Source organism: Syngnathus scovelli, chromosome 17, assembly GCF_024217435.2.
Source record: "Syngnathus scovelli strain Florida chromosome 17, RoL_Ssco_1.2, whole genome shotgun sequence".
Taxonomy (NCBI): domain Eukaryota; kingdom Metazoa; phylum Chordata; class Actinopteri; order Syngnathiformes; family Syngnathidae; genus Syngnathus; species Syngnathus scovelli.
The window spans coordinates 4,303,729-4,316,986 of NC_090863.1; the positions used below are offsets into that span (position 1 = coordinate 4,303,729).

The following is a 13,258-nucleotide window of genomic DNA, read 5'->3' on the forward strand; positions in this document are numbered from 1 at the left end:
TTGTTTTTGTTTTTTTTTAATCGGTGTCCAACTGTCCACGTTCAGTCTGTTGGAATTTAACGTACAGTAAGTAGCTGGATGCTGCAACCTTGGACTCATCCAATGCCGAGATTGCAAGTTCGGTTTTATGACGGATAATGATACCAAAGTGCGTCTATTACTGGCACCCGCAATTTCTATTTCAATGCCTAGATAGCCTTATCGACTTGCTTGGGAATTTTAATGAGATCTGAATTTTTTATGTACCTCCGAATGGCCGTCGACGTTGATGCCGTGATTGCGATACGTGAGCTTTAAGGAGCTCGGGTGATGTGACGTCAATAGCTTAGCCGAGTGGAATTATCACAATGACCAGCAGTGTCATTCTACGCCCTCGTCAGAGTCATTCTAGCGCGACTAAATTGTTGAGGCTTTTTTATGAGACTGAAGCAAAAGAAAAAAAATTATTAGTGTGAATTTTGTGTTTCACATTTGCATTTTTAACTACTACTGCCTTCGGGATGATTGTGGATCCTTGTAAGCCACGGCTTTTAATTTTCCGTATGAACTGCAGTGCAAAAAAACCACAAAAAAAACAATCATAATTGCTTTTGATTCTATTTCTGTTTTTCCATCAGCAAGGATATTTGCTATTATTATTGTCCGACCTTGGCAGAGGTCTGCGCTCAGCTGATTGCCTTTGTTCCACTCTGTCTGCTCTTGTGTGATATCGAATCTTGCTGCATTTTGCACAACTAATGTGGTGCGTCATTCACTAAAGACAAACCAACAGCTTTCTTGAATCGATTTTTTTTTTTGGAAGCAAAATAGCAGTATGTAGCAATCATCTGACATGCTGCAACCAGCTTCTTCATTCAAAGCTCACACTCAAGTCAGAGTGCTGACCTTTCGGGACCTTCCAAGCTTTTTTTTGACATAGCCGTTGTCAAATTTACACTTCCCGACGACCCCGTGATCCATTTCCCGGGTGTGGAAAAAGGTGAAATTGCCAAGCGGTTGCTGTCGACGCTCTTCCCCTCTCGCCGACCCATAATCACCCGCCCGCCGCCACGGGTCCCTCGAGAGGGCGTCACAGTTCTGCGAAAAAAAGCCGCAATGAAGAGTGCATTTCGGCGAGCCGAAAAATAAGACGCCGGCGCGCCTTTGAAGAGAACATCAGCGGGTTTCTCAATGCCCGGGGTGAACCTCTTGCACCAGAGCCATCACGGAAGATGAAAGGGAGAGGCGTGTTTGAGGTGGAGACCGGGCTTTATCCCGGCATCAAGTAATTGAAAGACCGCAGAGTGTGGGGGGGCGGGGGGGGGGGGGGGGGGCTGAGTAAACCCGGGCTGAGTCATTCTTGCAAGATTCTCAGCAAAGAATCTGAAGCTTGATGGTCTTGTCATCTTATTTGTTGCCAGAGAAAAGAGGAAGATATACTGTCACTGGTCCCAAATAAGAAAAAGATCCATTTAAGACCAAATGATTGTTGTCGATTAATCGTCTTTGTTGTTTTTATACTCAGTCACCAGCAAGAGCAGGCGGGATTGACATGATTACTCGCCACAATGCTGCTTGTGTTTGTGGGCTGCCCCTGTGGGATGCAGAGATGCTCTCATTGGATCAGTGTAATCTCGGTCAATTCGCCGTCAACGCTTTTTAATCCTGCTCCGTTCGGCCTTTAATATGCAACGCAGTAAATATATAATCTGCATGTTCAGATGACAACAGGCATCGTGATCAGATCGTCAGATCATGTTATGGCTGGCAACTGTGTAGATTATTGTAGTTTCGTTAATCTGCGGGATTGTCTACACGCAAAAAATATATGAAGAAACCTTTTGATCATTTTCCTCCCAAAAACTAACTTTCAAATCTTCAAAATATCCCTTTGATATCTTTCTGTCATTTTTTAGTTGTCATCCTGTGAACATTTTGTAATCCTGCTCATTCAAGACCATCATCCGCTCCCCCCCTCCCCTCCATTGCCAGAAACAGAACACGGGTTTGTCATTATGAGCCGTGACTCCTCCCACTTCCACTGCCACCGTTCCTCCTCTCCCTCCCCCGGTGTGTGTGAAGAGCTCGGCCGGCAGTAGTGCGCGTTAATCCCGGATTGCGCTACCCTGCCGTCTCCATCCCGTCATTGCTAAGCGAGCATGGCACGGCTCCAGGACCCCCGTACCCCCGCAGGAGTCGACGAGTGAGCCTCCTGAACAGTTGGCAAATCGCCCAACTGCCTCAGCTTTTAAGACTCTCTTGTGGAATCAAACAAGGGACAGAAGAGATTAACAAGAGGGTGGGGGGGGAGATGGAAACATGCCGGCCGGCGCATCGCAGCTTCGGGCGGCGGTGTGAATGAAGAAGCGACCTCGGGTCACACGTTGCCACCTCGCTCTCTCTCTCGTACGTGAGGGATTAAAGTTTTCCTTCTTCGCCGCCGCCGCTGATCTCCCTGTTGGCACGAGTGTCGTCACTCTTGAGTTGCGAGTGTGTGACATGGAGTCTCCCACCAAAGAGATCGAGGAGTTTGAAAGCACGGCCCTTCAGTACCTCCAGCCGGAACAAATTGAGAAGATTTGGCTCAGGCTCCGAGGACTGTGAGTAGAACCACTTTTGCTTTTGTCAACAAGTGTGTGTGTGTGCCAGACGGAGCTCACAAATCATAACAATCGGGATGAATATTGTAATGTGGGTGATCTATGATCAGGAAAAGCTAGGAAACGTGATTTGTAAAAGTACAATTTGCGAACCAAAGAATGACTTCAACAAGCCGATAAAAGAGGTTGGGACGTCCACGTTCCCCGATAACCTCTTAATCCCCGTAACAAATTGAAAGCCCTCACTTCGTTTCACGAAATTGCAAATGGACGTTTCTCTTTTGGATTTCCACATAAGGACATTTTTACGAGATATTTTCAAACGGGTACCTGTTTGGCAAGCAATCAACACCTTCCCTGACCTTTCCTGGCACCCAGAACTCAGCGTTGTTCTCTACACTCAAGATGGAGTGGCAATTAGCTTTCATGCACTCCGAGTTCTTGTCATTGCGACCCAGACAGCAACGGGGGATGTTAAGAGTTATCACGCTATCAGAAAGGTTCCTTATTGTACTTTATTCCCATTCCCTCTCTCTTCTACTCCCCTCGAGCGACCATCATCACCTGCCACATTGAGTTTCCTCGGCCCACTTCCATTTCGTCACCGTCCTAAATTTGCCGTCACAAGGGTCTGTCCCATCCCGATATATGACATTTGACGGTCAGGCCCGATCCATGCAGTTCCTCAGACGTCACATTAGTCACTGTTCGAAGCAAGGGAGCTTGCCACAGATGTTGACAAGGCATCAATGGACAGCCGTGTTGCGTCATTCGAGTCCAGACGAGTTGAGACCAGAACAGCCTCACTTGCTCAATTTGATCACAGCTGCTTTTAACTCATTCACTGCCAGCCCAGTTCCAAATGGAACTTTAACGTCTATAGCCGTCAATGGTAGCGAATGAGTTTAATTTAGAACAAGTTAAGATCATTGATTTTGAAACATTTTATGCAATGTTTAAAACGACGTATCCCAAACTACAGCCCACACTAATTTTCTCAACCCCACTCAACTTTAAAGGCTCTGTCTTATTTAACGATGCCCCACTCGATTGCGGGCCTTTTGCCAAGATCGGCTTTCCCCAATCACGCGTATGTAGAAGGTCAGGGCGTTGCCTTTCGACACTCCTTGTCCTTGCTTTGCAGCAATTATGCAGCATGTTGGGCTTAACTACCCTACCCCGACCCCTCCCCTTCTTGACAAATTCCCCCTTTTTCTGCTTTGGCATTGTTACCAAAGGATTTTCATAAATAAATCACATGTCCGCCGCGGGCTGACCTCCCTGTCGCCTTCCCTGATTAAAGGAAATCAATGAATTATTTAATCGCTTTATCAAGAGTTCATCTTCGAAGGCTCCCTTTAGAGATAGGTGACTTTGGCTCAAGGTGGTGCCATAGACATCACAGGTCCTTTACTCACTGGCCATAGGCCAGATGGTAGACAATTTTTCTATCGATGGAGTTTCTCAACTCAAGGATGGAGCAAATCAAACTAAGTGCCGAGCGGCATTTCCAATCCAAGCCTACGTGTTGTAAAGTGGGACCCCCCTCGACTCGCCGATGACAAGTGCCTTTCGGCTTTTAGAGGTATGCTGAAGGCACCCCGGCGGAGGCGTGGGTGTTTATTTTCGGGCCAAATGTTAGCGTAAGTGATAGTAGGTGTGTGTTGTATTAAAGTAGGTGGGATGGAGTGGATGTGTGTGTATGTGTTTGTGTACGTGGATGCTCATGTTTTATTCATGCCGTCCTCCTAAATTATCTGCCTAAGTAATTGCACTGTTGTTGATTTTACTTTCTACTTGACAGCTCATGCTATTTCTGTGATATAAATAAATTAATCACAATAAACGTCACACCGGATTGCTTTTGTAGTCTTAACGTTCACCTCTTTTTGAAGTCTGTCTTTGCCGTAATCCTTAGCTATTTTTTCATTGGCCATACGTTTCAGTCAATCCGAATGTAACTTGGTGTTTATCTCTGACAGGCGCAAGTACAAGAAGACGTCGCAGAGGTAAGACTTGGAATTTTGGAATGCCCTCGTCACATCCCGGATGATTTTTCCCCTCCATCAATGACATTCCTCTAAATGGATGCTCTCTCCACAGGTTAGGCGTCAATTCTTTGAGTCCAATTCATCTGATCAAATTCTGAAGCACTCTGTCTTATCCGCGTGTCTTCTTTCAATTCTCCTGGTGATGGATGGCTCCTTGTCGGGCAGGCATTAAGAGAGTGTATTTATCTGTGAAGGCGCAAAACAACCTCACCCACGCTTGACAAATAACTCTCATGCCACGTTGTCGACGCCCAGATAAAACTTTCATCTATTTGGCCCCTGTTGGAGAAGCCCGAGGGAAATCGGGCCCTTTATTAACTTGACTTAAATGCATCGTGTTACAAGCGCATTAATTAATGCCACGGAACGTGTAGGTAATGGATATTTAAGTATCATTTATAAAGGCTGTGTCATTATTGATCTCAAGCATGCTGTCGGCGGCCATTTTTCCTTTCACGTCGGTCAAGTGATTATTTGCTCACAACAAATTGCATAGATTGAGCAAGTGGGCGGATTTAAATTCGGATGTTTTAATTCTTTCTAATCTCTTGTGTTGAAGTAGCAGCAGACGATGAATTTAAAAAATATACTTCATAATAAATACTAGAATTTCCACAGATCTGATCAGTAAAATGTTTTTTTGGAACACATTAATGACATTGCATTCATTTTAGTGGCAAACGGTGATTTGAAATATGTTTTGATTTCCAAGCATGGTCATGAAAGAGATGAAACTCGTATCCCAAGCCACGTATGCTCTTTCGTCGTCGTCGTGCTCCCGTCACAAATTGAATTCGCTGCTGGCTGCCATCTGTGGCGTGCGTTGGCACAAAGAGCATTAAGCTAGTAAACGGAACATCGCGAGCAGTCCATAAAGCTAGCAGCAAACAAATAAAGCTTTGCCGGGCGCCGCTCGGTTGTCGTTTTCAACGCGAGCCGTGGGATTGCTCACGCATTCGAGCGTAATTGAGCGACTCGCTACTGGTCGGCACAGTCTGTGGTCTCGCTCTCTCGCTTGGTGGCGGGTGGGAGAGTTCCTGTGTGGAGGAGCGCTGTGACTGACAGCTCCACATGTGTCCGTGTAATTACGGCCGGGCTAATTGTCAGAGAGGAATACTGCGACATTGTCATTACTGACACACCAGGACAGCCTCTCATGCAGATGGAGAAAGAGAAGGAGAGAGAGCTGTTCTTGCCGTGATGGAAAGAAAGAGATGATTTGTGCGGGGTCTCTTATGTGGGTTGGCCGTTGGTGGAACACAAACTGTTTACTGGTTGCTATTTTAGATTGTACTTTTCATCACGTGGTCATACCAACGCCAGATCAAAAATTCCCTTGTATTCGTTGTTGTATTTATTTTAAAGTGTTGTGGCCTCGAGATCACATGGTGTCTGGTTGCTATGCTAACACCTAGCTTTGAGAGTGAGTCATTTTTAATTTGTTGTAGTAGTGCTAGTGAAAAAAGAATGAAACTCCCAAAGGGTGTAAATTTTTGTCTGATTTTGGTCATTTCCAACCATTGAAATATCAGTAATACATTATTTACATCTTATTGTGCCTTTTTGGCTCAATGGGATTGTTTTGACAGCCATGTTAGCTTGCAGTCTGCTCGGCCTCCGTTGCACTGCTGCTGTTTGTTCACATGGTGACGACTTTTTTTTTTTTTCTTTTTCCAGAGGCGGTCGAGACTCTGCTCTCTGGCATTTTCAGTCGACTTCACTCAATCTTTGTAATTATGAGTTTGAGCGGGCAGCGTTATATTGAGAATTGGAGGAGTGCGTTTCAGCGTGTGTGATTCGTCTTTGACATTTGAGTCGACGCGGTTGCGTCCGTGTCAAATGGCGTCGAAACAAATGAAGTCAAATAACCTTCAGACAAAGTCAAATTGCAAAGCTATTATTGTGTTCCATGATTGTAAAAATACTTCAATTTAATGAATAATGAGTGAAGTACAGTAATCCATCTGTCTTGCAAGGAAATGGAACTTTTTTTTTTAAATCCCACTAAGGAGCATTTCAGTCGTCGCCATACGATTAGCATACATAAAAATAGCAACAAGAGGGCACAATGAATAAATGAAGACGTTGACAAAGACGAGTGTGATGGGGGAGCAGGAAAGCGGCTCACTGGGGAGAATTGAACTCTGGCTAATGTCAGTAATCAAGGAGAAAATCTTGCAGGCATTGGCTGCCTTCAAGAGCAATCCATTAGACGCTATTAGCCAATGCCTCTTGTGTCTCCTCGCCATTCGTCAGTCACCGCCGCTACCGGGGCTATTTACTGGAGAGCGTTCATTACCAATGCCACGCTGTCTTGATTTTCGTTCTCGCGTTCGGATTAGCTGGCAGCTCCGGCCAAACGCTGTGATTGTCGTAAAGCAAATAATTGCTTGGCATGAATTACTTTGGCGATGACGTCGTTAAATAATGAGGGAATTCATATGTTTTGTTTTTTTTTATCAAAAAATAATCAGTCTCTGCTCACTGGGTGACATCATGGCTTGACATGCGAATTTAATTTGCTCCGTGATCACGCTCGTAACTCAAAAGCTCATACAGTATTTCAAATCATTTTCTCCCATTGAAATCAATGTCAATGCCATTGATCCGTTCCAACATAGATATTTTATATTTCAACTGGGAAGAAGTCGTCACAAACTCAGCAAAGTTCAGCGTGCACAACTCAATGTATGAAAGTTGACGTTGCATCCCACAAAATTTTTTGAATGGCGTGAGTAGGAAAAGTTGGCAATGTCATACTGTGCCATCAAACTGTATCCTATTAGAAGCCAATGTGTCATTTATTCTAAAAATTGAATATGAAAAGATCAACTAAGGAAGCTCAAGACCTCAATTTAAGCCATGACTGACGTTGTCCTTTCTGCAATCGTCCTAATAAATAATGCATGTGTTAGGGTCTTGCACTGGTTCCACATTATTTCCTATTTTACCCCGTCTTACATCACTAACATTTTTGTTTTTTCCCCCCCCCTTTGGACTCCCGAATGCTCCATTGTGGTGAAAATGTGTTTTCCCATAGCTCACAGCACTGATTAGGACTCCTGGCTGTTGTTTCTTTTGTCGCCTTTGTCTTTCTCCATTTATTTCTTCCTCCTGTTGCCACATCTCCTCCTCTCTCCTACCACCTGATGATTACTGGGGTAATTGCCCTGTTCACACCAATCTCAGAGCTCCTACTAATTATAGTTTTTTTTTTTTTTCCCTATTTGGTCTCCTTTTATCCTTCTTCCCCCTTCATTTTATTTTTGGTATTGCCATCAGTGATGAACTCATTTGTTGATTTGATTCTAATCTACTTCTGATATTGGACGGCAACAATATTGACACAGCGTCATATGTTGTAATATCAATCTTTTTTTTTTCCCACCCCAACTTGGACTGTACTGCAACAATATCAATATTTCGATGTGGCGTATTTATCATAGTACGGTGCGAGCCAATCATGTGATATCGATACTTCGCCATTAGAATGAATGATTCCAGTTGCACATTAAATGGCAGCATCACTATTTAGTACACCATAATCACACATTCATGTCTAAGTATGCACAAGTATTTGCATTTCCCCCCTCCATGCTGATTACTTCCATGCTGATGATTTTCAACTCTTTAGCAAGCCTCGGAAAGTATTATTGAGCCAAGTGCACGCCGCCGTTCCCGTGATTGATTCCGAGGCTTTCAGGTGTTCATCTCCGAGTTTAGGCTACGGCCGGCGATAATAAAACATCACAGGGCGCTCCTGGTGTCAGTCCAGCTCTCTGAGCTTCGCCTTCCTGCCGCCCACAGCAGATAATATTGCAGATTTATGGTGGAGATTGTCTCCTTAATCTGGTTGTTTATATCCACCAAGCCCTGCTTCTGCTTTACCATTGTGGCTTCCCGCTGGCTGTTTGTCCACAAATTGCAGGTAGACGAAGGTGGAGGAATTAGGAGCAGGAATGAATTTTTTTTTTCTCAGTGCCATAACAAGAAGTATCGGTCACAGTTTGAGATATCATGCGGGGGGTTCTTGCTTAGTATGCAGAATGAGCGTAGTTGTGTGTGTGTGTGTGTGTGTGTGTGTGTGTGTGTGTGTGTGTGTGTGTGTGTGTGTGTGTGTGTGTGTGTGTGTGTGTGTGTGTGTGTGTGTGTGTGTGTGTGTGTGTGTGTGTGTGTGTGTGTGTGTGTGTGTGTGTGTGTGTGTGTGTGTGTGTGTGTGTGTGTGATAATCGGCAGCCATCTGCTTGCATGTGTGTTTCCATTCAGCGATCTGTCAGCTCACCTCATTCATCTCCAGCTAACTCGGTCTTCGTCGAAGTCGCAGCTTCTCATATTGTGTATTCAAATAAATTGCCTTCTATGACTTCAGAATTGAATGAATACACTCGAATAGAACACTCTAGAAGCTATCGTCAGAAGTCTCGGCTGCCTTTATTCCTTCGTTTTTGTGTGAGTTTATCAGAAACAAATCCCACGACCGATAAATTCATAAAGCTCTATCCTTTTAATCCTAAACCCTAATCCCGGTGTTTTAACCCTTGACCCTAAACACAGGACCATGTAGCACAGTTGATTAGCTCACTTTCCCACCAATCGGACGAAAACATTCAATTGGAGGTCTGCAGTGGTCTCCAAAGAGCTTAATGAAGCGGACTCGAGGCATACTTGCATCGTTCATTTTCGAGTCCTCTCTTGGGGACTCGGCATTATAAAATAGCCTATCTCGCTCGTGATTTGAGGAGAGTTCCTCTACTTTCCGACAAAGCAATTACACTCAGTAGGATGGAAATATCTCGGAGAGGAACATGACAAATGGGGCCCACTTGGCTCTGGCTCATTAGTAGAGTTTAATTTAGTAGCAGTTTTGCAATTTCTGGAGTGAAATGATCTTTCTTTTGCTGAATATATGAAGCTCGGAACAATCGGCATTGTAACTAACGCTCGTTTTCATTCGCGGCATTAACTGAATTGTTGACGATGATTAAAAAATGATTCCGATTATTCTTCATGAACAAAACCTCAGCTAGCTCCTGCGGTAGCTGCCTCCTCCCCATTTTTTGCGTCTCACTCTGTTGCTTTTGCAATTAGCAACCTGAACCATTTTCCCCCTGTGCCGTTTTGAACGGACGGCTATATCCGCTATCGCCGTTGCTCAGCCCAAGAGGATCGGCCTCTACTGTATTTGTACATGTCAAGATCTGATGCACCTGCTGTTTTATCACTGGCAGCTGCCCGCTACCTGGATTACCGTTGTAATAATCTGACCGAATGATATACTATCTTTCATTACATCTCCAGGATTAGCATCAACTCGATAATCTCATTGATTGCGACGGTTTTAGCTCACTGGTCCGCACGAGCGGCTGCCATCCTACACGAGTTTTTTTTTTTTTTAGTAGCCTTCCAGGTCCTGCAGCCATTTTGTTTTCCAACCTTCACAAATCGGGGAATTTGAAAGATTTCTTTTGTTCTGCAAAGTATTTTTTTCCATTGAAATACATGGAAGTGCTGTTAATCCGTTCCAGCCCCACAAAAAATGACAACAAACCATCAGACGAATTCTTAACAAACTGTTGAAATTGTTTTCGTGGTCAGAAAAGTTCAGTTGGTTAAAACTAATGATAGGAAAAAAAAAAAATCATATCGTCAAATTGATTTTCTCCGATGCCATCGTGTTTGTTCCCTATCATCTCATTGATTTTAGGATTTTTTAAAAATCTTTTTTAGCTTTGTGGCAGTTCGAGCTTCGTGCCCTAATGTGCCTGACAGATTGTGATGGCAGGGAGTGAGGGGGGGGGGGGGGAGAATCAATGTTGAAATCATTATTCCAGCATCCGATTTTGGCAGCGACGACACCTGTTATTGGCAACCAGCGTGGCGCTTGCAAATCAACATCCTGCAGCTACAAATAACACAAGCATGTTTTGAATGGACTAAATGCTCTTCTCAAAATCATTACTGTATGGCATGTTGCCCCGGGATCATGTTTTATTGTCAATGAATTGAGACTAGATTTTTTTTTTTCTTCCAAGCATAAGGTGCCTTGAAATACGAGTGACCCGATTTGCTCGGTTTTTGAGATATTATTTATTTGTTTGTTTCAATGTGTGAAAAGCGGATTTTGGATTACGAGCGAGGTCACGGAACACCACCAAGCGCCAATTTGGTTGGCAGTACTTTTTATCATGACACATTCTTGACTTTGGATAACCGCCTGTCTCCTTGCCTCCGTTCCACCTGTTTTCTTGGCCTCTTATTTCTAAGGCTCCACTTCATATACTTACCTTGGATCATATCTTTTTGGCAGTACATTGACACCCCCCCCCACCCCCCCCAGAATTTTTGGAACTTTTCTATTTGGAATTATACTTTGAAGCGTGGACAAATATCATCGGCGAATGCATGTTTGACAGGACAGGACAGGACAGCTTGCGTCGCTGGACGCACATCAAGAGGCGGGATTTGTAAGATTATGGATGATGTTTTGATTTTGTTCTGCTTTTAAACGATCCCTTCATAAGCATCCGTTTGTTGTGCCGTTTTGTTAAAGAACAAAACATATGGTCTACGTTTCAGGTTGTTTTATTTTATTGCCATATGGTGCAGTGACCAGCTGATGTTCTGCAAAGAACGAAAACTAAAAAAGGTGCGTGTTGATCTTGTCCCAGTTGAAGGGACAGAAAGTATGTTGCCAGGTCAATTAATGCAGTTGGTTTGTTTTGTATCAAGCCACTGAACTGAACTGATTACACACTGAGCTAGTCTCTCAATTTGACTATTTATCGTTTCCCGTAAATTTGACAGTCTGTTGCGTTTGAATGGACTCCAGTTTCCTCTCTGCTGGCTTTGCTAATCAGGTAAAGATGCCAGTGAAAATGAAGTGAACATGTGAAATGATTTTTCTTAATCCGCTGTGAAAACCATCTAATATTGCTGCATCTTACCGCCGAGTTGACATCATCAGCACTGTTTTCCCTGATGACATTTTGACCTCTGCCCCGCCATTGTTACTTTGCCAGACCATGAAAGAGCGCTCTATTAAATTCTCCACTGCTTTTTTTTATATCCCTTGTCGAACAAATGACTTTTTTTTTTTCTCAGAACTGTCAAATTGCTCACTGGGATTAAAGAAAAACATAGTTGAAAATCTAGACACAAATGCATTCAAATGCATGCAGGCGAGGAGGCAAAACAAAACAATGAACAAAAAAAAACCCTTTGTCATATTTCGAGGCCTGATGGCAGTTTGATTTTTTTAGCTCTCTGGATATTAAACCCAAACAGTGGCGTCGTTATGACAATTTATGGTGCTTTCTTGGCTGCAGAGCTGTGCACGAGGGTAAAAGCTCCATATGTCAGATGAATGCCGTTGCTTTTCATCCATTTGTTAATTTTATTGCAACTTTCTAGCTTTGTTTGTCAAACTCAATATGGTCATCATACCACTTTGCATTCATTTGGCTTTTTTTTTATTTTTATTTTTTATTAAGTTGGAATCTCAGCCTTGGTCTTTTAACTTTTTTAGGTGCGTTTGCTTGAGACGTTGACACGAGTGGGCTGCGTTGATCTTTTTTAAGATTCTTCTGTCGTTCGCTGCTCTCATCACATCTGTCACGCGGTGCCCGCCTCCCACGGGAAAGGCTTTGTTTAGCACCGCGTATCGGAAATTTTCAAGGAGTCGCCACTGTTGTTCAATGAAGCGGCCACCACAAAAAAAAAAACCTTCATTTAATTAGAGCGGTGGAAGCATTTTAGTCCGCAGAGCAGCTGGTCCTCCATCATGTTTATTTACGTAACACAACACGGACTGAGTTCCGTGATTCCGTTAGGCCTACTTTTATTTTTCTGCTGATCACACAGCAAGTCGACATCTCTGCTGGTTCCCCGCATTCGCAATCGTGATGCAGCTGCAGGACCTCAGCTCAGACGTCAGTCCGCTTGTTGCTTATCTTATCGCAAAACACCTCGTCGTGTTCTCCCGAGCGCTCACGCTAATCTCCACGGGTGATTACATTGACCCCGGGCCATTGATTAGACACCGTTGCGGCCGGAATGTCATTGGAAAATGCAAGCGGTGACCAATTGCTAGATCAAGGGGAGGGATTTAACCATAATATCGTTAGCCTGATTATGGAGTATTGAATTATGTCGGCAATAAGCTAGCAAACTTTTCTAAGTTTTGTGGTGGATGTGAATTATTTTTATTTCAGTTTAGAAATGACAACGTGAATCAACAAAATGTAGTTAGTGAAATAACAGTTTCACCGTGAGGTACACTGAGTTCTCGTGAGAGATGTGCCAAACGTGTGCTTGTGAGCATCTGGCGTGTGACGCGTGATTAAAGCACATCTACAGAGGGTCAAGTGCTTCCAGGCCAGTGTGCCTGATCTCAGCTGTCAGAGCAATATTAAACACACACACACACACTGCACGAATATGAAATACCTTATACTCATGTTGGGTTAGACCCGTTGTCTCAAATCATCTTTCCCTATTGAAATGAATGAAAATGCCTGTAATCCGTTCCAGCCTCCCCAATAAAATTAGATTTTAATGAGGAAAAATAGCACTCCACAACATTGCGAATCCCATAATAATCACATCATCCGATAGAATAAAAAGAATTAA

At 43.7% G+C, this 13,258-nt stretch overlaps 1 protein-coding gene across 8 annotated transcripts in view; it reads left to right on the forward strand.

Moving 5' to 3' along the window:
- pde1cb (phosphodiesterase 1C, calmodulin-dependent b) overlaps window positions 1-13,258 on the forward strand; it is a 38,520-nt gene that overhangs the window by 11,016 nt on the left and 14,246 nt on the right. Inside the window, exons 1-2 of one of the 8 annotated variants that reach the window (XM_049748525.2) lie at window positions 2,019-2,579; window positions 4,562-4,588. The exons of 6 other annotated variants lie outside the window; for them this stretch is intronic. In XM_049748525.2, coding sequence (XP_049604482.1) covers window positions 2,338-2,579; window positions 4,562-4,588 — 269 coding nt within the window. In that variant the 5' untranslated portion in view covers window positions 2,019-2,337. Of the gene's footprint in view, window positions 1-2,018; window positions 2,580-4,561; window positions 4,683-13,258 lie in introns of those variants that run through there. One more of the 8 variants, XM_049748527.2, reaches the window with a different exon arrangement.